The sequence below is a fragment of the Moschus berezovskii genome, chromosome X (genome assembly GCF_049115385.1).
Source record: "Moschus berezovskii isolate FMDL1 chromosome X, NW_MosBer_1.0, whole genome shotgun sequence".
Lineage (NCBI taxonomy): Eukaryota > Metazoa > Chordata > Mammalia > Artiodactyla > Moschidae > Moschus > Moschus berezovskii.
The window spans coordinates 11908303-11933760 of NC_142488.1; the positions used below are offsets into that span (position 1 = coordinate 11908303).

At 45.9% G+C, this 25458-nt stretch overlaps 1 protein-coding gene and 1 long non-coding RNA gene across 4 annotated transcripts in view; one reads left to right on the forward strand and one right to left on the reverse strand.

Annotated features, from left to right (window-relative positions):
• Nucleotides 1-25448, forward strand: part of TLR8 (toll like receptor 8) — a 33093-nt gene extending 7645 nt beyond the window's left edge. For 2 of the 3 annotated variants that reach the window (XM_055438706.2, XM_088833533.1), the window contains exon 2: nt 1515-6109. In XM_055438706.2, the coding sequence (XP_055294681.2) occupies nt 1521-4622 (3102 nt within the window). In that variant the 5' untranslated portion in view covers nt 1515-1520 and the 3' untranslated portion in view covers nt 4623-6109. Of the gene's footprint in view, nt 1-1514; nt 6110-15896; nt 16068-25099 lie in introns of those variants that run through there. The other variant, XR_016036732.1, reaches the window with a different exon arrangement.
• Nucleotides 20729-22065, reverse strand: LOC129564617 (uncharacterized). Its single transcript, XR_008687528.2, has 3 exons — nt 21423-22065; nt 21222-21338; nt 20729-20926 (listed from the first exon to the last, which is right to left on the reverse strand). It is a non-coding gene; the product is annotated as an uncharacterized LOC129564617 (long non-coding RNA).
• Nucleotides 25449-25458: the final 10 nt, after the last annotated feature.

The window sequence follows — 25458 nt, forward strand, 5'->3', positions numbered from 1 at the left end:
CAGAATTCTCAACATGCATATGAAAGTTTTTTATATTGTAGGAAGGATATAGTAGTGACTGTTAGTTCACTAACCCTAAATTTTAGGAGAATTTATAAAGAAAGCACATACTTGGTGTAACTCACACTAAGGAGATGAGTTGGATTTTAGTGAAAAATACAGTTTAGTAAAGATTGTTCTCCACACCCAGTGAAATACGATTTTGAGAGTTTTTTGTTGTTTTTGTTTTACTATAACCCTTGATCATACCAATCACATTAATCTTTTCATTGCTTTGTATAATTGTTGCTGCTGCTGCTGCTAAGTCGCTTCAGTCGTGTCCGACTCTATGCGACCCCATAGACGGCAGCCCACCAAGCTCCCCCATCCCTGGGATTCTCCAGGCAAGAATACTGGAGTGGGTTGCCATTTCCTTCTTCAATGCATGAAAGTGGAAAGTGAAAGTGAAGTTGCTCAGTTGTGTCTAAAATAATATTTTCAGACCCCCGTTAAGGAAGAATCGCAGAAAGTGAGACACTAGACTAAACATTAGAGAGTACGTACAAAAACATTAAATGTCATGTCGTGCCCACAAAAGTTTACAAAAGCAAAAGAATGGCTATTAATGCCAGTGTTTGTATAATAAGGGATATATAAGTGGTAGCCTCCCTACAAAAAACTTTTTGAGTGTTGTTTACATTTGAAGATGTATTCTAACATAAAGATTTCAAAATGAGATTGTGTGGCATGATGGTTAGTGGTTAAAAGCACCAGGTTGGAATCTAATGAACTCGTCTCACCTCTGCAGTGTATTATCCTTCTGAAAGTTAGTTAAGACTCTGAGTTTGAGTTTTACGTACAACCTATGGATAATAATGGAACCTATTGCCTTGTATTGTTGGGAGCATAAACATGTGAGAAAATGTTCATGTTTAGCATAACACGTGACACTTTGCTATTATTATAAACAGAAAGTGTCCACTTTCCTGGGACATGAGAGAATTTGATACATACCATCATAGAGGTATAGACAGATTGTGGAAAATATCAATAAAATATATGGTTGTGTAGATAAGGTAGAGAGACTCTGGCTTGGAAATCTTGAAGGATGGCCTAGTAGAAGCTGGATCTGGACTCTCCTTGTGGCTGGGCCAGAGTTTCCTTGAGTTACGCTAATAGATTGAAGCAACAGACATTCTGCTATAGGTCTGGCATGAACCATAGCCAGGATCCAACATCAAGCCCCCTGTGACGGTGGGGCATCTTGATGTGTGCTTCTGCCAAAGCTTTTCAGGTTTTCTTGTCATCACATCTCAGATAGCTTCATCTTTTGCTTCTTTGAACATCAAGAGGCTGAACAGGGTGAAAAACTAAAAACCATTCTGAACTTAACTTACTGCAATTTCTTTAACTGTTCAGAGAACTCCTACTTCAAAACTCATTCCAAGTATAATCAAAGCACTGTGAATTTCATCCTGAAATGCCTAGAAAATATTGCCAGTCTAACATTGTGACTCCACTTTGATTTTCTTTAGGAAAACATGACCCTTCACTTTTTGCTTCGGACCTGCCTTTTCCTGCTCATCTCTGATTCCTGTGAGTTATTCACTGAAGCCACTTACCCTCGAAGCTATCCTTGCGATGTGAAAAACAAAAACGGCTCTTTTATTGCAGAATGTAACAGTCGTCAATTACAGGAAGTACCCCAAACAGTGGACAAAGATGTGACAGAAGTAGACCTGTCTGATAATTTCATCACACACATAACAAATGAATCATTTCAAGGGCTGCAAAATCTGACTAAAATCAACCTGAACCATAATGCCAAGTCCCGGAGTGGAAATCCTGCTGTAAAGAAAGCTATGACTATTACAGACGGGGCATTTCTCAACCTCAAACACCTAAGGGAGTTGCTGCTGGAAGACAACCAGTTACAAGAAATACCGGCTAGTTTGCCAGAATCTTTGAAAAAACTTAGTCTAATTCAAAACAACATAATTACGTTAACGAAAAAGAACACTTCTGGACTGGGGAACCTGGAAAGTCTCTATTTGGGCTGGAACTGTTATTTTGCTTGTGATAAAAATTTTAGCATAGAAAATGGAGCATTCCAGAACCTTACCAAGTTGAAGGTGCTGTCGTTATCTTTTAATCCCCTTCACAGGGTGCCACCCAGACTGCCAAGCTCACTAACAGAACTCTACCTTAGCAATACCCATATCGGAAACGTCAGTGAAGAAGACTTCAAGGAACTGAGCAATTTAACAGTACTAGATTTAAGCGGAAACTGCCCGAGATGTTTTAATGCTCCATTTCCCTGTGTACCTTGCCAAGGAGGTGCTTCAATTCAGATACACCCTCTTGCTTTTCAAACCCTGACCCAACTTCGCTACCTAAACCTCTCTAGCACTTCACTCCGGAAGGTTCCTGCCAGCTGGTTTGACAACATGCACAATCTGAAGGTGCTGGATCTTGAATTCAACTATTTAATGGATGAAATAGCCTCGGGGGAATTTTTGACAAAATTGCCCTCCTTAGAAATACTTGATTTATCTTACAACTACGAACTGAAAAAATATCCTCAGTACATTAACATTTCCAAAAATTTCTCGAAGCTTAGATCTCTCCAGATGTTGCATTTAAGAGGTTATGTGTTCCAGGAACTTAGAAAGAAAGATTTCAAGCCCTTGCAGCACCTCTCAAATTTAACGACTATCAACTTGGGCGTCAACTTTATTAAGCAGATTGATTTTAGCATTTTCCAGTGGTTCCCCAACCTGAAAATCATTTACTTGTCAGAAAACAGAATATCGCCCTTGGTCAGTGATACCGAGCAACACGATGCAAATGGGACCTCTTTCCAAAGTCACATCCTGAAACGACGCTCAGCCGATACTCAATTTGACCCACATTCGAATTTTTATCATAACACCAATCCTTTAATAAAGACAGAATGTTCGCGTCTTGGCAATGCCTTAGATTTAAGCTTGAACAGTATTTTCTTTATTGGGGTAAACCAGTTTAAAGATTTTGGAAACATTTCCTGTTTAAATCTGTCTTCAAATGGCAATGGCCAGGTGTTAAACGGAACGGAATTTTCACGTTTGTCTGGTATCAGGTATTTGGATTTGACAAACAATAGACTAGACTTTGATGATGATGGTGCTTTCAGTGAATTGCCTTTGTTAGAAGTTCTCGATCTCAGCTACAATGCACACTATTTCCGAATAGCGGGGGTAACGCATCGTCTAGGATTTATTGAACGTTTAACTAACCTGAGAGTTTTAAACTTGAGCAACAATGACATTTTTACTTTAACAGAAACACAACTGAAAAGCACGTCCCTGGGAGAATTAGTTTTCAGTGGGAACCGCCTTGACCTTCTGTGGAATGCTCAAGATGTCAGGTACTGGCAAATTTTTCAGAATCTCACCAATCTGACCCGGCTTGACTTAGCCCGTAATAACCTTCGGCATATCTCCAGTCAGGCCTTCCTTAACTTGCCCAGGACTCTCACTGACCTATATATAAACGATAACATGTTAAATTTCTTTAACTGGTCATTACTGGAATACTTCCCTCACCTCAGGTTGCTTGACTTAAGTGGAAACCAGCTGTTCTTTTTAACCAATAGCCTATCTACATTTGCATCTTCTCTTGAGACGCTTCTACTGAGTCGAAACAGGATTTCCCACCTGCCGTCCGATTTTCTTTCTGGAGCCAGCAGCCTGATACACCTCGATTTGAGCTCCAACCAGCTCAAGATGCTCAACAGATCCACGTTTGAAACGAAGACCGCCACCAAGTTAACCGTTTTGGAACTAGGGAGTAACCCTTTTGACTGTACCTGTGACTTCGGAGATTTTCGAGAATGGATGGACGGAAATCTGAACGTCAGGGTCCCCAGACTGACCGATGTCATTTGTGCCAGTCCTGGGGATCAAGAAGGCAAGAGCATTGTTAGTCTAGACCTCACCACTTGTGTTTCAGATACCATTGCGGCCATATTCTGTTTCTTAACCTTTTCTGTCACCATCTCAGTGATGCTGGCTGCCTTGGCCCACCACTGGTTTTACTGGGATGCTTGGTTTATCTACCATGTATGCTTAGCTAAGGTCAAAGGCTACAGGTCTCTGTCCACATCCCAGACTTTCTACGATGCTTACATTTCTTATGACACCAAAGATGCTTCTGTCACAGACTGGGTGATCAATGAACTGCGCTTCCACCTGGAAGAGAGTGAGGACAAGAACGTGCTCCTGTGTTTAGAGGAGAGGGACTGGGACCCGGGTCTAGCCATCATCGACAACCTCATGCAGAGCATCAACCAAAGCAAGAAAACAATATTTGTTTTAACCAAAAAATATGCCACAAACTGGAATTTTAAAACGGCCTTCTACCTGGCCTTGCAGAGGCTCATGGAGGAGAACATGGACGTGATCGTCTTTATTCTGCTGGAGCCAGTGTTGCAGCATTCACAGTATTTGAGGCTGCGGCAGAGGATCTGCAAGAGTTCCATCCTCCAGTGGCCTGACAACCCCAAGGCGGAAGGCTTGTTTTGGCAGAGTCTGAAAAATGTCGTCCTAACAGCCAACGATTCACGGTATAATAACTTGTATGTCAATTCCATTAAGCAGTACTAACTGATGTTAAGCCAGGGGTCACAGGCATAGTCAAAATGCACAGCAATGCTCCCTTTGTTCTTAGCTGTCACTTGCTGTATAACAGAGTGCTCCAAACTTAATGGCTTAAAGTGATACACTTCATTGTGTTGTCGTCTCTGTGGACCAGGAGTCCGGGCTTGAGTTCTGGCTCAGGGCCCCTCAAAGGCGGTAATCTCTCTGTCGGTCAGGGCCACAGGCATCTGCCACGGTTAGCATCCACTTCTGAGCCTACATGTGTGTGGTGTTTTTCAGGACTGAGTTCTCCCTGGGCTGCTGGCCCAAGGCTACCCTCAGTTCGCGGCCACATGGACGGACCCTTCCCTGTGGCAGCTTGCTTCAGCAAAGGCATCAAGAGAGACAGGTTGCTGACACAATGGAAGTTGCCATCTTTGTAATCCAATCAGGGAAGTGATAACCCCTCACTCTGGCCATATTCTCTTGTTAGAAGTAAATCAGCGGCCCTGCCAGCTCCATGGGAGTGATCACCTCAGTCCTGGGAAAGTAGTCGATGACCAAGGTGGGCAGTCGTGGTAAGCTCGCTCAGCCTGCCATCTTGGTCGTAAATGGTGAATACCAGGATCAGGGATCACTGTGGGCATCTTGACAGTTGGCCTGCTCTGCCTTCTTTACAGCATCTCAGAACTTTTGCAACTGTAATAGTTCTGATGTTAAGTTGCTGTTTAGATTTATCATATATCCGTGGCTACCAACCTAGATAGCATATTAAAAAGGAGAGACATTACTTTGCCAACCAAGGTCCGTCTAGTCAAGGCTATGGTTTTCCCAGTGGTCATGTATGGATGTGAGAGTTGGACTGTGAAGAAAGCTGATCACTGAAGAATTGATGCTTTTGAACTGTGGTGTTGGAGAATACTCTTGAGAGTCCCTTGGACTGCAAGGAGATCCAACCAGTCCATTCTAGAGGAGATCAGCCCTGGGTGTTCATTGGAAGGACTGATGCTAAAGCTGAAACTCCAATACTTTGGCCACCTCATGCGACGAGTTGACTCACTGGAAAAGACTCTGATGCTGGGAGGGATTGGGGGCAGGAGGAGAAGGGGACGACAGAGAATGAGATGGCTGGATGGCATCACCGACTCAATGGACATGAGTTTGAGTGAACTCTGGGAGTTGGTGATGGACAGGGAGGCCTGGCGTGCTGTGATTCATGGAGTTGCAAAGAGTTGGACATGATTGAGCGACTGAACTGAACTGATGTGGTTATATTATGGTTGCATTAGTCCTTCCTTTATAATTACTTTTTATAAATACTGGCTATAATATTTCACTTCTAAGGTTTAGATACCATTTAAAGGCTCAGATGGATGATAGTTAAGTTTTTTTGTTTGTTTGTTTACTTCTTAACCATTTTTGTAAGTGTGCAGCTAAATTAGAAGCATTTGGAGTTATCTGTCAATCACCATTGCTGTAAATCATGAAGTTAATTATTAAAATGCTTCATTTCACATCATGAGCATATAATAAATACACAGGGAAGGAAATTTATAATATAAATTACCTGAATGTCCATTGACAGATGAATGGATAAAGAAGAGGCAGTACATATATACAATGGATTCAGCCATAAAAAAAAGAAGGAAATAATGCCACTTGCAGCAACATGGATGGACCTAGAGATTATTGTACTAAGTGAAGTAGGTCAGAAAGAGATATCACTTATATGTGGATTCTGAAATATGACCCAAAGGGATCCATCTGTGGATCAGAACCAGACTCATTGACATTGAGAACAGACCTGTGGTTGCCAAGGAGGGTGGAGGGAGATGGACTGGGAGTTTCGGGTTAGCAGATGCAAACTATTACATCTAGAATAGATGGACAACAAAGTCCTACTGTAGAGCACAGGGAACTATATTCAGTGTCCTGGGATAACCCATAATGGAAAAGAATATGAAGAAGAGTGTATATGTGTAGATACCTGTCACTTTGCTGTATACAGAAATTGACATTGTAAATCAACTATAGTTCAATTTTAAAAATAAGTAAAACCTAAACCAATACCCAGTTGTGGATGTGACTGGTGATAGAAGCAAGGTCCGATGCTGTAAAGAGCAATATTGCATAGGAACCTGGAATGTTAGGTCCATGAATCAAGGCAAATTGGAAGTGGTCAAACAGGAGATGACGAGAGTGAAAGTCGACATTCTAGGAATCAGTGAATTAAAATGGACTGGAATGGGTGAATTTAACTCAGATGACCATTATATCTACTACTGTGGGCAGGAACCCCTTAGAAGAAATGGAGTAGCCATCATGGTCAACAAAAGAGTCCGAAATGCAGTACTTGGATGCAATCTTAAGAACGACAGAATGATTTCTGTTCGTTTCCAAGGCAAACCATTCAATATTACAGTAATCCAAGCCTATGCCCCAACCAGTAATGCTGAAGAAGCCGAAGTTGAGCATTTCTATGAAGACCTACAAGACCCTTTAGAACTAACACCCAAAAAAGATGACCTTTTCATTATAGGGGACTGGAATGCAAAAGTAGGAAGTCAAGAAACACCTGGAGTAATAGGCAAATTTGGCCTTGGAGCACGGAATGAAGCAGGGCAAAGACTAATAGAGTTTTGCCAAGAGAATGCACTGGTCATAGCAAACACCCTCTTCCAACAACACAAGAGAAGACTGTACATATGGATATCACCAGATGGTCAACACCGAAATCAGATTGATTATATTCTTTGCAGCCAAAGATGGAGAAGCTCTATACAGTTAGCAAAAACAAGACCAGGAGCTGACTGTGGCTCAGATCGTGAACTCCTTATTGCGAAATTCAGACTGAAATTGAAGAAAGTAGGGAAAACCACTAGACCATTCAGGCATGACCTAAATCAAATCCCTTATGATTATACAGTGGAAGTAAATAGATTTAAGGGACTAGATCTGATTGATAGAGTGCCTGATGAACTCTGGACGGAGGTTCATGACATTGTACAGGAGACAGGGACCAAGACCATCCCCATGGAAAAGAAATTCAAAAAAGCAAAATGGCTGTCTGGGGAGGCCTTACAAATAGCTGTGAAAAGAAGAGAAGCGAAAAGCAAAGGAGAAAAGGAAAGATATAAGCATCTGAATGCAGAGTTTCAAAGAATAGCAAGGAGAGATAAGAAAGCCTTCCTCAGCGATCAATGCAAAGAAATAGAGCAAAACGACAGAATAGGAAAGACAAGAGATCTCTTCAAGAAAATCAGAGATTCCAAGGGAACATTTCATGCAAAGATGGGCTCAATAAAGGACAGAAGTGGTATGGACCTAACAGAAGCAGAAGATATTAAGAAGAGGTGGCAAGAATACACAGAAGAACTGTACAAAAAAGATCTTCCCAACCAAGATAATCACGATCGTGTGATCACTCACCTGGAGCCAGACATCTTGGAATGTGAAGTCAAGTGGGCCTTAGAGAGCATCACTACAAACAAAGCTAGTGGAGGTGATGGAGTTCCAATTGAGCTATTTCAAATCCTGAAAGATGATGCTGTGAAAGTGCTGCACTCAATATGCAAGCAAATTTGGAAAACTCAGCAGTGGCCACAGGACTGGAAAAGGTCAGTCTTCATTTCAATCCCAAAGAAAGGCAATGCCAAAGAATGCTCAAACTATCACACAATTGCACTCATCTCACACGCTAGTAAAGTCATGCTCAAAATTCTCCAAGCCAGGCTTCAGCAATATGTGAACCGTGAACTTCCAGATGTTCAAACTGGTTTTAGAAAAGGCAGAGGCATCAGAGATCAAATTGCCAACATCCACTGGATCATGGAGAAAGCAAGAGAGTTCCAGAAAAACATCTATTTCTGCTTCATTGACTATGCCAAAGCCTTTGACTGTGTGGTCACAATAAACTGTGGAACATTCTGAAAGAGATGGGAATACCAGACCACCTGACCTGCCTCTTGAGAAACCTGTATGCAGGTCAGGAAGCAACAGTTAGAACTGGACATGGAACAACAGACTGGTTCCAAATAGGAAAAGGAGTACGTCACGGCTGTATATTGTCACCTTGCTTATTTAACTTATATGCAGAGTACATCATGAGGAACGCTGGGCTGGAAGAAGCACAGGCTGGAATCAAGATTGCCGGGAGAAATATCAATAACCTCAGATATTCACATGACACCACCCTGATGGCAGAAAGTGAAGAGGAACTCAAAAGCCTCTTGATGAAAGTGAAAGAGGAGAGTGAAAAGGTTGGCTTGAAGCTCAGCATTCAGAAAACAAAGATCATGGCATCTGGTCCCATCACTTTATGGGAATAGATGGGGAAACAGTGGAAACAGTGTCAGGCTTTATTTTGGGGGGCTCCAAAATCACTTCGGATGCTGGTTGCAGCCATGAAATTAAAAGACGCTTACTCCTTGGAAGGAAAGTTATGACCAACCTAGATAGCATATTAAAAAGCAGAGACATTACTTTGCCAACCAAGGTCTGTCTAGTCAAGGCTATGGTTTTTCCCGTGGTCATGTATGGATGTCAGAGTTGGACTGTGAAGAAAGCTGATCACCGAAGAATTGATGCTTTTGAACTCTGGTGATGGAGAAGACTCTTGAGAGTCCCTTGGACTGCAAGGAGATCCAACCAGTCCATCCTAAAGGAGATCGATCCTGGGTGTTCATTGGAAGGACTGATGCTAAAGCTGAAACTCCAATACTTTGGCCACCTCATGCGACGAGTTGACTCACTGGAAAAGACTCTGATGCTGGGAGGGATTGGGGGCTGGAGGAGAAGGGGACGATAGAGAATGAGATGGCTGGATGGCATCGCTGACTCGATGGACATGAGTTTGAGTGAACTCTGGGAGTTGGTGATGGACAGGGAGGCCTGGCGTGCTTGTGATTCATGGGGTCGCAAATAGTCAGACACGACTGAGCCACTGAACTGAACTGAGGGGGATTAAAAGATAAAATTACCACCAACACTGGGTTTTTGGAGAATCCTTAGGGGAAAAAATCCTTTAATAGAAATCAAAGGTGGAAAAGTTTTCATGGAGTGTGTACACAGAAATTAATTCTATCTTTACTTCCTATTCTCTGGGGATTGGACTTCCCTGGTAGCTCAGATGATAAAACATCTGCCTGCAATGCAGGAGACCTGGGTTCAATCCCTGGGTCGGGAAGATCCCCTGGAGAAGGAAATGGCAAGCCACTCCAGTACTCTTTCCTGGAAAATGCTATGGATGGAGGAACCTGGTAGGCTACAGTCCATTGTGTTGCAAAGAGTCGGACACGACTGAGCGATTTCACTTTCACTTACTTCCTATTCAGATGACGTAAAATCAGAATGCCTACCTATCGGTACCCTTTATGTAGTTCTCCTAAGTGAAACAGTGATGTCCCTCCCTACCACCTCTGCTAGCCCTTTGTTCCTCTGCATCTGTCTATAGGCTCTTCTGTCCATTGCAGTATGAATCTTGAAGAGGTACCTTATGAAACTGACCTGAAAATAACTGGAAATCATTAGAGCGTAAGAAAATAAAATCCCTTTATCTCATCTATCTTCTTCAATTCACAATTTCTACTTAATGGAGAGATGCTTTTTGAACAACTAATATGCATTGAGTCCTAAGGTGGGTTCCAAAATGCCCAAAATCTATCAGCTGTTGAATGGATAAATAAAACGGGCTATCGCCATACACTGGAGTATTATTCAGCCTTAGAAAGGAATGGAGTACTGACACACAGGACAACACGGATGCACCTTGGAAACCAGATGCTCAGTGAAGGACGCCAGTCACAAGCAACCACATGTTGTCTGATGCCATTCATAGGAAATGTCCAGAATAGGCAAATCCATAGAGACAGAGATTGGGTAAGTGGTTCCCCAGGGGCTGGTGGAGCCGAGAGAAGTTGGGAAGTGATATGGTCGCAGGATGTCTTGTTGGAGTGAGGCCACATTCTCAAATTCACGATAGTGATGGCCGCACAACTCTGTGAATCTCCTGACAGCCTTATTTCTCTTCTTTGCCATTTTTTCAGTGGCTTTTCCAGCATGGCCTCACCGTGTCTGAGGCTCCTGACATTTCTGTTCTACTCCTGAAGTCGTCTCTATCAGCTCAGTTTGGTCTTCTTCTTTTTGGGGGGAGCTGGTCAAGATTAGCCAAATCCCTGTTTGGCACTGATCTCTGGTAGTTGGCCTCTGTAAAGAACCCTGAACCACAGGCATTAGAATGTCCAGGTCTGATCATAGCCAATCACTCTTATGTTTCTTTTTTTGTCCTTTTTCAAAAAATTTATTTGGCTGTACCGGTCCTAGTTGTGACGTGTGGGATCTAGTTCTCTGACCCCCTGGTCAAACCCGGGCCCCCTGCTTTGGGAGCACTGAGTCTTAACCACTGGACCCCCAGAGAAGTTCCCGCTCCACCTTTCCGAGCATGATTCCTCATTTCTAGAATGAACTACATGATCTCTATGTGATTTTCCAATATCACCATTGTATTCGTTTCCTAGCATCATCAAAACAAAGTACCACAAACTGGGTGGCTTAAAACAATCAAAGTTTATCGTCTCACAGTTCTGAGGGCTAGAAGTCTGAAATCTGGGTGTCTACGGGGCCGTGGTTCCTCTGAAACTTGTAGCCGAGGGTCCTTCTTTGCCGTTTCCAGCTCCTGATGTTGCTGGCAGTCCAAGGAGTTCCTTGGCCTGTCAATGCATCACATGGGTCTCCGCCTCCATTGTTACATGGCTACCTTCCCTCCCTGTCTCTCTGCTCTTATGAGGACGTTAGTCCTATTGGAGTAAGGGTCCACCCCTCCTCCAGCATGGCTGTGTTTTAACCAATAACATCTGCAGCAGTTCTGTTTCCAAATGAGGTCATATTCTTCTTTTTTTGGAAGGAAGTAGTGTTTTATTTTTTTAATATTTATTTTTATTATTTATTTTATTTGACTGCACTGAGTCTTACTTGCGGCATGTGGGATCTAGTTCCCTGACCAAGGATCAAACCCCAACCCCCTGCATTGGGAACGTGGGGTCTTAATCACTGGACCACCAGGGAAGTCCCTCCAAATGAGGTTGCAGTCTGAGGTACTGGGAGTTATGACTTCATCAAATTTGGGAAGGACACAGTTCAACTCCTAACAACTGTGGCTTTGCTTCTTTAGAAATTACTCAGAACTCCGTGAAAGTTGAAAATGCCCTTGTGAAAGGGAAAGTCATTTATGAATATTGGAAGAATAAAGGCAATTCCCCTCTCAGCTATTAATAAAGCTATAATAGTGATATGGGCAGGTTTCCGCCCTCATTATCCTTGAACTTAAAGTCATAATGGTATCCATTATTTCCCGTGAGTACAAAAGAAGGTTGCGCAGTTGTGTTCTCTTTCTGCCCTTGAATGGGAGGATTGGTCAATCCATGTCTCACTCAGCAATCACGGTCTAGTCTTGGAGGAACAAGGTGAGCGATAACTGGGTTTTGAACCAGAAGGGGCCATTACAGAACATCCTCTGCCAATGACCCAAAAGAGAAAATGGTCTTAATATATGTCCCTTCAGTGTGCAAAGAGATGAGAGGTACAAAGAGGAAAAAAAAAACCCACTTAGGATAGCAGAATATTGCCATGGGGAAGCTCTTTATTTTTTTGAGCCTTTTCATTTCTAGTGAGTTGCATTTCTAGGAGAGAAAAGAAGACCCCTCTGTTTTCCCAGTCTTCCTCTCCTTTGACATTATACCTGGACTAGTTTAAGTATAAGTCTCTATCTCAGTAATGATGATACCAGAAACTCAGAGCTGATTAAGAGCGATCGATGTCTCGATTTGTAGGGGAAGCTCAGAGGCAGTTCCCCAAGCCGGACACCTGAGGCTCACTGTCGACTATTCCATCTTACTCCCATACCCAACCATTCATCTAACAGTTCCCCCCCCCTCCGCTTGGCTGTGCCGGGTCTTAGGTATGGCATGTGGGATCTAGTCCCCTGAGTAGGGATCGAACCCAGGGCCCCTGCATTGGGAGCAGAGTCTTAACCACTGGACCACCGGGGAAGTCCCCATCTAGCAGTCTTGACCTCTTAAATTTCTCTCCCATCCATCCTCCGTCTCTGTCTCCATCATCACCATGCCTTATCCAAGCTACGAGCATCTCTTATTGGCTTGCTGGTACCTACTTTGATCCCTCCAGTTCAGTTCCAACAGCCAGTGATTCATGTAAAAGGTGCAACTACTGAATTAAATTTAAAATCTTAATCCTAAACAAGGCACACAGGACTCTCTGTAACCTCCCATTGGCCTGCCCCTCCAGCCTCCTCTCTGTGCTTCCCCATCACCAGCCTTTGGTTCATGCTGAGAACACACCCGAACCCTCTTGCCTCGGTACCTCCTCACATGCGACTGCCCTGAGGCCCCTCCTCCTCCAGGCTTCAATTTCCTAACTCCTACTCATCCTACCAGGAGAGGTGCACTTAGAGAAGCTGTTCCCTACCCTCCAAATCTCACCTAGACTATCATCTTAGCATTGATCACAAGTTTTATTGTGAAGACAACAGAGAAATGGATACAGTGCTTTTAACGCATGGGTCTTCCATTAGACTGTGGCCTCTAGAGATGAGAGAAGGTTCCTTTCGGTCCATCATTGTGTCCCCAACATTTATTACCATGCCTGACACACAGAGATTCTCAGGAAATGCTTCTCAAGTGAGTGAGTGAATGGATGCATGAATGAAAGTTCAGACAGATATGGGCAGGAGGGCCCACTGTTGTATGTCGCAGTGCAGCACTATGGGGGGAGCTCCTTAACCCTCCATCTCCCCCTTTCCCACTCACAGGGGCAAGCACGCCAGTTGCCCTTTGGGTCCTAGATAGCGCCAACCATCCTGGATGCTGTGATGCTGAGTCCATGAGGCTCTGCGCCCGGACAGAAATCACTTGCCTTCTTCTCTGAAGGCGGGGCTGTGGTTCAGAGCAAGTGCAGCGCAGATGAAGAGGAAGACAAACGGAGAACACTTATCAGTTCACTTGCCAGGATTTTCCAGAATTCCACTCTACATTTATTAAACGACTGCTCTAAGATGCTCTGTGCTTGGCATACAGATGTGAGTATACTGTGGTATAAACGTGGAACAAACCTCTCTTTTTCTCCCCTCCCCAGTTTAAGGACAAAACTGGGCAGCTTTTTATAATCTGTAGCCGATGGATAGAGACGTGGACTCTAGGAATTTAGTATGTTTTCCCTTGATAGGGATAGCATATAAACTGTGGAGCGGGTGCCCGTGGCATGTAGTCAGTAGAGACCAGGGTTGCTGCTAAAGATCCTACGATGCAGAGGACCCCCCTCCCCCAACAAAGAACTGTCCACAATACGGGCAGTGCCAAGGCTGAGGAGCCCTGCCTCATGCCTGTATCCCCCAAGTGCTAAGCACACGGTATCTTAGAGAAGTCGTTTAAGACAGGCAGAATGAAATTCTAGAAAGTGATCTGGTAAATATGTTTATTACATAAAAAATGCACACATTAGACTTTCCAGAGATTTCCATGGTTTGTTTCCTGTTGGCAGTATCTTAAATGAATGTGTCCCTAATGATGTTCGTTTGAGCAATGTTGAGAGGGTATAGTTTGAGCAAACATCTACCGACTGAACCAACCAAGCTGTGACAGTTTGGCTTCTTCTGGTCTTCCTGCTCCTCCAATTCCTCAGGATGGGTTTTTCACAGCAGTCCGGCTTCCAGTGGTCAAAAGTATCAAGTTCAGCCCTAATCTGAACACACGATCATGATTTTCTGACCATAGAACATGAAAGATTACAAAAAGAAGGTTCATTTAAGATGCAAGTGAACATGATCCAAAGCTCATGTGCTTTGACGCGTGTGCCTCCCTATCTGCATTACCCTATCTGATATGTTTAAGGAAGAGTTCTTTCTGCCTGCAGCACTGCTGGTGGGTATGGAGCAACGCGGTGAGATGACTGCAGCTGGGATTGACCTCCACCAAGGGGTGTGATCGGAGAAGGCAATGGCAAGCCACTCCAGTACTCTTGCCTAGAAAATCCCATGGATGGAGGAGCCTGCTAGCCTGCAGTCCGTGGGGTCGCTAAGGGTCGGACACGACTGAGCGACTTCACTTTCGCTTTTCACTTTCACACATTGGAGAAGGAAATGGCAACCCACTCCAGTGTTCTTGCCTGGAGAATCCCAGGGACGGGGGAACCTGGTGGGCTTCCGTCTATGGAGTCACACAGAGTCGGACACGACTGAAGTGACAGCAGCAAGGGGTGTGATGCTTCCACATGAGTCAATTACCAATTACTGCCGGCAGGTGGCAGCCACGATCTACCAAAAATCTCTTTCACGAGGCTCTTGGGGTGTGGAATTCTTATTGTTTACTCTGAGACCTGGCTTCTCACCTGCCTGGGGAATCAAATCCTCCTCCACCCACAGCCTCAGAACAAATGTGTCGAGACAAAGCAAGCTGATAGACGGCTCGATCAGTGCACATCAGAGAATAGGCTCTCCTAAAAAGAGCAATTTGGGGCGTCAGGGGGGCTTAACCCTACATGGTTTGTCCGGTAATTTCTCGCTTCAATCAGTTTAGACAGGAACCAGTCAACTCAAGTGCAAGTTTTTCATTGGCTCCTGGTGACGTCAGACGAGGCTGGGAGAACTGGTTTTCTAGGTGTGGGGCCGCTTTCTTCCCTGAAACATCTAGAAAGTGCTGAGGCCCTTCACCTCCTGCCCAGCCAGGGCCTCCAGCGTAACTGGATACTAAGCTTTTCTCAAACAGACACTTTATGAACAAGAGGAAACCCCAGAAACTGAATGGAAAGTGGGAGTGAGAAAAAGAAACTCAGCAGCAGGGAGTCTCTCCTGGGCTGCACGTGGGCATCAGCTGGGGGTTTCCGTGGGCACGTACGGCTCCAGGGTCCCAGCCCAGAGCTTCTGATGAGCTGCTCTGGCTGTAACACTGGCAGCTGGAGCTTTCAAAGATCCCCAGGTGATCTTGGTATTCCGCCAAGACAAAACCACTGTTAGATGTGAGCCTTTGCTCCTGTGTTAATGAAATCCACTAACTAGGTTCCTTATGCCTTGAGCTCCTTTGAAATAGAAGCCCAACCTTGGGAAGGAACACTTAGCACAGGGTCAGAGACATGGGAACCTGATTTCAATGGGACATAAAGCAAAGTCAGTTTTTTTTCTCTCTCCAATTGCCTCCATTAACTGCTCCTCCAAAACACCAGCCTGCTATTTACTTTATCCATCTGTGAATGAAGGGATTGTATTCATATTGGCTGACCTTCAAATACTTCCAGGTTGTCGAAGAGGAAGCCACGCGGCACTTGGACTTTTGAGTGACCTGGCAGCTTGTTGGTGCCACATCGCTTTGAACGTTTGCACTGGAAGGTGATGTCACTGTTTCCATATGTTGCCGAAACTCTGGAGCTGAAGGCTCCAGGCACAATTTAGGTCAAGTCTGTTTAAAGGTTAGTACACAGGGGCCACCACTGGAGGCGGTGATCTGGGTGAGCCCCGGGACACATCACTTTCACAGCCAAAAAATGCTCATCTAGCACCTTATGCTGATGGTTACATTTTTAAGCATGTGGTAAGGTCCCATGACTCTTTTGGATAGTTAGACTAATTGCCCTCTCAAGGGCAGGCAGAATTGGGGGGCTGTAACATGGTCACGGGGTGTGCTGGAGGGGCTGGATCTTTGGAGTATGTGACAAGCTGGCCTCACCTCCCTCTCACCAGGAGTGTGATCTTACGCAGGTTTATCACTCGCTTTGGGCCTCACCTTGCTCTTCTGGATTCTAAAGCAGGGGCCCCCAGCTTCCGGGATCTAATGCTTGATGATCTGAGGAGGTGATGATGTAATAATAATAGAAATACAATGCGTAATAAATGTTATGAGCTTGAATCAGCCCCAAACCATCCCTCTACCCCCGTCTGTGGAAAAACTGTCTTGCGCGAAACTGATCCCTGGTGCCAGAAAGGTTGGGGACCCCTCCTCCAAGGTAATGATAACCATGTCGGATGGTTTCTGTTAAAGAAGCGGGATAAAGCCATGATGTGCTGGGAATATTTAATAACGGGTGGGGGCCGGGAGGGTCATGGGAAGCACCCTGGTTGGTAGGCTCCTCTGTCCAGGGGATTTCCCAGGCAAGAATACTGGAGTGGGTCCCCATTTCCTCCTCCAGGGGATCTTCCCGACCCAGGGATCGAACCCGGGTCTCCTGTGTCTCCTGCATTGACAGGTGGATTCTTTACCACTGAGTCGCCCCATATAGCGACATAGGGCTTTAGTATTTTTTCTGGCACTTTCACATACACTCTCTCATTAAATTCTCAGGGCAACACTGTGAGATGGGCAGGGTGGGTGTTATTTCTACCATTTACAGATGTTATTTATAGGCTTGGAGAGTCTAAAACAAATTGCTCAAGGCCACACTGTAAGTAATCTATGAAATGGGTGCGGCAGGCAGAATAATGGCCCGCAAAGCTGTTTGCATCTTACTGCCTGGAACCTGTGACTGTGAAGGTCATGTGCCAGAAGGGAATTGACGTTGCAGCTGGAATGAGGGTTGCTCATCAGCTGACCTGAAAATAGGGACTCCTGAATTACCCAGATGAAGCCAATGTAATCACAAGAGTCCTTATAAGTGGAAGAGGGAGGTAGAACCGGAGGGAAGGTAGCTAGAGGGAAAGGGCCAAAGAGAGGCTGCGTTGCTGGAGGTTTTTTTTCCCTTTTTTTCCTTTTTAATTGCCGTATTTATTTTTGGTTTGCTGGGTCTTCGCTGCTGCGCAGGTTTTTCTCTAGTTGCAGCGATTGGGGGGCATGGGGGCGTGGGGCTCGCAAAAGCTGTTCTTTGTTGCAGATGTACAGGCTTCTAGTTTCATTGGCTTCTCTTGTTGCCAAGCACGGGCTCTCGTCTCCCGGGCTTCAGGAGTTGCGGCACGTGGGCGCCGGGACTTAGTTGCGGGTTAGTTGCCCTCGCGGCGTGTGGGATCTTCCCAGGCCAGGGATGGAACCGGTGGCGTCTGCATTGGCCAGTGGGTTCTTAACCCAGGGAACCCAGGGAAGTCCCTACATTGCTGTTTTTGAAGATGGAGGAAGGAGCTGCAAGCCAAAGAGTGCGGATGGCTTGTAGAAACTGCAAAAGGTAAGAAAGCAGGTTCTTCTCTAGCGTCTTCAGACAAAAACACAGCCCTCCAGCACCTTGACTGTGGCCCCGTGAGACCTATGAGGTACTTCTGACGTCCAGAGCCATGAGAATATATTTGTGGTGTTTAAGCCCCCGAAGTCGTGTCATTTGTTACAGCAGCTGTCAGAAGGGAATACAGTGTACTGGCTTCCACCTTCTGGGAGAGGCTTTTTTTTTTTTCTTCCCCTCTCGCCTTTTCTAGATCTTTGCTTTTACCCCTGAGTTTCCCGTAATACCTGGCTTTTAGCGTTTATGTAGGTCCACAGCCTTTTTGGCACCAGAGACCAATTTCGTGGAAGACAATTTTCAACTGGAGAGGGGGCTGGATGATTTCCGGGTGGTTTCCGGATGATTCAGGCACATTAGGTTTATCGTGCACTTTGCTTCTAATCCAATGCCGCTGCTCATCTGACAGGTGGTACTGGTCTGTGACCCGGAGCTTGGGGCCCTCTGGTTTACTATATGGTTATAATTCTTGGCCTCCCTGTGTCTTCTCCCTAATCCCTAACAGCAAGATAGTTTGCTCCTCACTTTTGCATCACTTTCTGCCAGTGTGGTACTTTCCCCAAGACCAGAGCATAGTAACTCGATTCAGAATGAATGAATGTGTGAATGAATGCTAGGCTCTGATATTAGCAATATGACTGCACCTCGTCATCACCAAGAATCACAGGGCTGGGTTGTCACAGCTGCAGGACAGTTAAAAGCATCTCTTGGTAGTGTCTGGAGCTACCCCCCACTTCCCTCAGTGCAGTCTGGGAGCTGCAGGAAAGATGGAGACTACCTACCCATCGGCCCCAGAAGTAGCCTTTCCCCCAGACCAATGTGTGTCCTGTTGGGCAATCTGCAGAGAGGAAGGAAGGTTCTGGTTCCAGACAGCGTGATGAATGAGTTTTAGGAGCCCCGGACTCTGGTGTCGCCATCTTTGTCTCAGCAAAGCTGATAATTGGATTTGAGCCTTTAGGCTAGTCACTTATTTACTCTGCCCTCATTTATCAAATGTGAGAAATGCCAGCTCTGTGCTTGGCTTACTTTCAAGGCTTTATAAAAAGGAGTAAAAGAGGTTTGAACAGGTCTTGGCTACTGTCACACAGTTAATGCACTGAGAGCAGACGTGGTCACGTGCTGAGAAAAGGCAGGGCTACGTAGGAAAGTTCACATTCACAGAGAAGTGAAAGTGAATTGCGTCACTTTCTGTCACGTGACACCCGTGGGCTGCTGCTGCTGAACTCACTGAGGCTCTGCTTCCTCCTGTGTGAGATGGAGATAAAAGATGTGTCTCATTTATTGCTCACTCCCAGTGTTGCCCACCCTGTTCTATGCCCTTCACCGTTATTTTTATTTTATATTTACATGGCTTGTCAGTGTCAGAGTCAGGACAATTGCATAACTTGTGAGCCCAGGGCTCTTCTTCAGAATGGCTAAGAATTTCAAGATGGGGTGAGCAGAACATTTCGACCAAGCAGAGCGCCCTTCTAAGACTCCAGCTCCTTCCTGTGTGACCCTGGGGAGTCTGATTCCAGAGCCTTCTCTCTTCACATCTGTGCCATGATGGCCATCTCCTCAGGTCGTTGTGAGGTTGAAAGTGAGACTCAGGCATTTTTTTTTTTTTAATTTCAGGCTAATTGCTTTCCAATGCTGTGGTGCTCTCTGCCGCATATTAAGGGGAATCCATCAGAATCCTATCTATGTCCCCTCCCTCTTGAGCCTCCCCCCCGACCCCCCAGACTTGTGCATTCTTAGCAGCGGGAACACTGTATCCTGTGGTCTGGAAGTGGAGGCAATGGAGAGGAATACGCCTGAGGGATGAGGTACCCTTGTGCCTGCAGCTCTGGGCACTTGCAGGAAGCAGAAGCATGCTGGTAAATAGCATACGTTCAAAACATGCTGGAAGGTTTAGATGCTGGAGGTGATGTAGACACAGGTCAGAGAACTCTCCTGAGGGGCTGTGTGGAACAGGGCAGGCCTGGGCACGAGCACGGCCTGGAGGAAGCTGTTCTGATGACACCCTAGGAGCGCAGTGATGAGGGGCTCTGGGAGCAGAGGCAGGGAAATGGGGAGAAATTGTGTGTGTTGTGTGTGTCTGTGTCTGTCTGTCTGTCTGTGTCTGTGTGTGTCCCCCTATGGATTGTAGCCCTCTCAGCTCCTCTGTCCATGGGATTTCCCAGGAAGAATACTGGAATTGTTTGCCATGCACTCCTCCAGGGGATCTTCCCAAGCCCAGGCAAGTCAAAATGATGAGTTTGGGTTACCATCTGCATATGGAGGGAAAAGGAAAAGTTGCTGAGGCCTGATGACCTGGCCTGTCATTTTGGGGACCTCAGGCTTGTCTTGAGGTGTCATCACGTACATACACTTAGCCTTTGAGCCCTCAGCAAACAGGATATATTTCTTCAGGAAGAAGAAATTCTTTCAGAAGACAAAAATTGATTTCGCTTCCTAAAAAGAACAGCTGTCACTGGCTATACATTCACTTATTTCTCAATTTGGATTTTCCCCCCTGAATATTCCAGTTTCCAGAGGTATTATCAGTTCTTTGATTGTGTTCCTTGCATGTAATTATATCATATGACAATAATTGTCAATTCCAGAGGAAAGAAACTATGCAGTTAAAACAGAATCAGGAAAAGAAAAAAAGGAGTGTTCTTCCAAATCTCTCCCAGAGTCTTCTCTTACACTTGGGAGGGGCCTGGGTAGTGGCCCACCTCAAGCCCAAATGCCTGGATTGAGATCCCAGCTCCCACTTCTTAGCCATGGAATTTGGACAAGTTAGGTGGTTCCTTTCTATAAAGGGTGTGTGTCGGGGGGAGTTAACAATGCTAGTTCTTACCTCATGGCTACCACATTACCCTGTTCTAAAGATGAAATGAGCATTGGTTGAATTGGTCCCTGGCATGCTTGATAAGCAGGCCATAAATGTCAGTTATCATATTCTCCAGATTTTCTACAATGATCCTGAATGACACTGATGATCAGAAGCATCTATATAAGTTATATCATCTTTATTATTACTACTCTGTTGTCAGTGGGAATGAAGGTATCATCAGCGGACACTATGGTCACGAGGGTGGATTAAGCCTTTTACTTGTCCTGGAAAGAACGACTCATGGGCTGGTCCTCCCACATGGGGTTGTTGACTGAAAAAAAAAGAGGGAAAGCACAACCTAAAAGTTGAGAATTAGGTTTAATTCGGTGGACAAACTGAGGACTTAGGCCCAGATCACAGCCTCTCGCATCACTCTGCAGAAGTGCTCTCAAGAGGTAAGGGAAGAGCCGGGAAATATAGGAGTTTATGCAAAAATGCCAAGTAGTCAGCACGTCAAAAGATTACTGATAAAGAAAACCAGACATTTCCAGTTAATGAATTTGGTGCTTTCCTGAGTATGAGAAGATGCAAGAGTCTGGGCTCACTGAAATCATCCCTTTGCGCACCTCAGGGCCAGTATCCTGCTCGTCTCCAGCCTGAATCCCGACAGTCACACAGCTTGGGGTCGGTGCAGGGGCTTCGGGCCTGATGCTCGAAACTTCTTTTGTTTACTGATACAGGCCCTTGATGAACAGAGACCAATAAAAGATCAGAAATCTGCGTTGAGCCAGGCCACAGGGGAGAGGGGAAGACAACCCGATCTTTACCTGCCTTGGAAGAGGAACTCTCTGGATTCCTCATCTTCCTACTTGCAGGGTTAGACTCTATCCCGGAAGCATTCAGCAAGCCTCAGGGCTGATAGGTGTCTGTGTCCCAGAGATACAAACAGAAATAAAACCTAGGCCCGCCCCAAGGAAACAGGCCTGACAGGGAGCAAGCAGACAGATGGCAACGAGGGGAGCAATCGTCACAACAGAGGATTTTCCTGAGGCAGGGGGTGTGGGGAAACTGCCTTCTGCTTCAGGAAGTCAAAGAAAGCTTCACCCAGGAGGGCGCCATTTAAAGCCAAGTCTCTCAAATGGCCAAGAGGCCAGGAACTTTCTAGGGCCACGGAAATATTTTATATCTCCAGCAACCGGGATGATGGAGACACTGGCGCATACGGTCGTCCGCATCCACGGACGGAAACTTAAAACGAATGTGCTTTATTTGATGTAAATTCACCGTCCATCGAGTCGACTGGGAAGAGAAGTCTGCAAGGGCAGGCGCCCTGTGGTCGTGTGAGCATGCTGCCTGGCGCTTGGTGGCCTCTCCCAGCCGTTCTCTGCCCCACGAGAGCTGGAAGGCGCCGCGGGGCGAGAGGACAGAAACTTTCTGTGTCCCCAGGAGCCAGCTCTCCCTGGCTACCAGTTCTCAATCCTGCCTTTGTGCGGCCACCAGAAGCCGGGGCTGGGCTAGCCTCTGCGGGAGGAGGAGCCTCGGCTCAATGCACAGATCCCCGGGCCTTAGGCAGTGCAGGGGAGTCTTCTGGCTTGTTTGTCTTGACACACGGGAGCTCTGGGTCTGATCGCAGGCGTGATTGGTGGACCAGCTCCAAGCCTCGCAGGCCTGTTTGTGCTGTTGGTGGCTCCCATCTGCTGGGCTGTCTGCAGCCTCCTCTGCTGCCCCTGATGCCAGAGCTCTCTCTCCCCACCCCCTCCTTCCCCTCTCCCTCCCTCCTCTTTCAGAGGACCCGGTGGGGCAGGGCTGGCAGGAGGCCCTAGGGGAGAACAGAGAGGCCTGAGACTTAATAAGGGTTCTTTGTGTGTGTGTGTGTGTGTGTCTGTCCGTCTGCCTGCCTGCCTGCCTGTGTTTGGGTGGATCTGGGTGGACAGACAGCTCTTCAGCTATCTGGTGGACAGGTCTAAGTGTCGCCTCTCAGGGTATGATTGCCAGATCAACTCTCCCATGCCCTGTTAAACTGGACTTTCAGATACATGAGGAATCATCTTTAAATGTCTCAAAGACTGCATGAGATAACTGAGACTCCAAAAGCTGTTACTTATCTGAAAGTCCAGTCTTGGAACACCCTGCTTTTTTAACCTGCTAAATGGAGCATCCGTGCTGGGGTGTGGTGGGAAACAGTGGGGAAAAGGAGAAGATGAAGGCTACGCAGGACACAGTCTTCACCAGGGTGTCAGAATCCTGTCAGTATCAGCAGTGATCACGGTGATTGGAGGGCAGGTGCGGGCAGCTTCTCTGCTGGGCTTCCATGGAGGTGAACATCCTACCAGGAAAGCCACAGTTGGCTGATGTCAGGAGGAACGAGCTGTGAAGATGCTCCGTTCTGTCTCCCATCCCCTACCTCCTCCTCTGTGCCACCCTTTTCCATCTCCCAGGCCCTGAAGCCCACAAGGTCGCCAAGTGGGAATCACTGGGGATCGTGGGCATGGATGAGAGGCAGAGAGGGAAGGTTCGATGCCTCCCGCACCAGCCTCACCTGTTTTCCCAGGCTCTCCCCTCATCCACTACACACGTGGACCCCGCCCTGGTTAGAACTCCCACGGCCACGCTTCACTGGCACTTAACCCTCGAGGCAGGCACAGGAGAAGTCAGTGGAAAGTTACTTGCACATAAACGGACGGACGGATGATGAAACCCCAGGAAACCACGGCTCCTCCCCTGCGGGGGTGCTGGGCCAGAGGCCAACCTGCTAGGCTTGGGATCTGCTTGTGGGCTCACTACACACCCAGAGACCTTGGGCAAGTCGCTGAGCATCTGTCCTATTCCTTCCCTTCTAAGTGGGATGCCAGCTGCCCTGTCACACCCTTGCTGGGCCGTCAGGAGGGCAGGAATGAGTGAGCAGATATAAAAATAATAGCAGCAGCTAAACACGAAGCCTCTGTACCCGTGTAAGCTTTTATCGTGGGCCAGCCTGGCCCCTGGGGCCTCCACTTAGAGAAACCCAACACGTGGATAACAGACATGCACATACACCATTACGTGAGTCCAGGGGCGGAATGTCCTGAAAATATAGCTCAGTCCACCGAACTGAAGTGTGGTACTCACACCTTACAAGGAAACCTCCAATACAGAACTACTCTCCAGAAGGATGGCTCTGAACTGCTCCTGCGCAGGGCTGGCTAACTCAACTGTACTTGAGTTGCCTTCTAGAATGGAAGTCCGCTGGGGACCTGTCTACAGCCAGTTTGATTTTGGATTGTAAGAGCCATGGTCTGGAGAAAACTGTCCTCCTGCCCCTTTAAGAACTCAAGTTCCTTCAAGTGCAGCTAAGCAGGAAGTGCCCCTACACCTTCCTGACGGCCTGTTTCACTTCCTTTCAAAGGTATTTTCTTACTAAAGAAACCCCAAGTCCAAGGTCACATTTGATTTTTTTCAAATGCATACTCAGCTCCCATTTGTGTTGGTTTTATGAAGTTTGGGGGGGCAGGAAAGGATACTAATAATATATATAGCTCTTTATATTTTTCAGTAGGCTTTATTTTTGAGAGCAGTTTTAGGCTCACAGCAAAACTGGGTGAAAGGCATGGAGGTTTCCTATATACCCCCTTCCCCTCCCACAGTAATACACAGTGTCTGTCCCCCATCATCCCCATAGAGAATATTTTTAAAATCTATAAAAGATGAAAACATAAAATGATATTTAAAATATTTTACAATAGAAAGGTATAGTACATGCTTCTGGGAAAAATGTAAATAATAGAGGATTGTCCATTTTCCTTCCCCAGAGGTAACCTCTATTCACGGTTCTTAAGACTCCCCTTTGGCAATTGTCTCAATACACCTCACTTTTTTATTGCACAGAGGAGATCGTACACTATTTCTGAGGTTCCCTTTTATCCACGTGAGTATATTTTGGACATTCTTCCAGGGCATTGTGAATAAACCTGCCCCACTCTTTGTCTACCAGCCGCATCATTTTCCATTGTTTGGGTATCCTGTATTTAAGTGGTCTCCTAATTAATACACACTGAGGTTGACTGTCAAATTTGCCTGTTACTCCAGGTGTTTCTTGACTTCCTACTTTTGCATTCCAGTCCGCTATAATGAAAAGGACATCTTTTTTGGGTGTTAGTTCTAAAAGGTCTTACAGGTCTTCATAGAACCGTTCAACTTCACCTTCTTCAGCATTACTGGTTGGGGCATAGACTTGGATTACTGTAATATTTTCCTCTTAGTAACAGTGCTGTGGGGGAAAGGTTATTAATAGATATGTATGTGGATGTAGATCTCTCTCTGCGTGTGTCCATATACAGCCACTGAAAACAATTCTAACAGTGGAATCGCTAGATCACATTAGAAATGCTGGGAAAGCCATTGGTACTCTGAAAAGTTGAATTTATACTTCCCACCGGGGCCTGGGAGAACTGCTTCCCACTCTCCTTCCCTTGCATTCTGACCAACCTCGGGTCGGGAGGTTTACCGCACCTTCTCACTTTGCCAGGCTGAAAGGGACACAAGGGTTCCTTATATGATTTGCATCTGAAAGCTGCCTATGGAGGGAGCAGGGATCTCCTCACCTCAATTCCGGCTCAGTGAACGGGCCTTCAAGACCAGACTGTGGAACCAGATGAGCCATTTGCCAAACTCTGCAGCCTCAGTTTTTCCATCTGTGAAATGAGCATCATAAGACCAAGTTCTTGGGATTATTAAGAGGATCCAACAGAGAGTATTTAGAACTACAAATGTTAGTGTGCTCCCATCAAAGCAAATCAGACAATAAAATATGCCCCAAAATACAAAACTGATATCAACTGGCCTAGTCAAAACAACTTGTGCAGCATCTGAGACCTCATCTTCTCC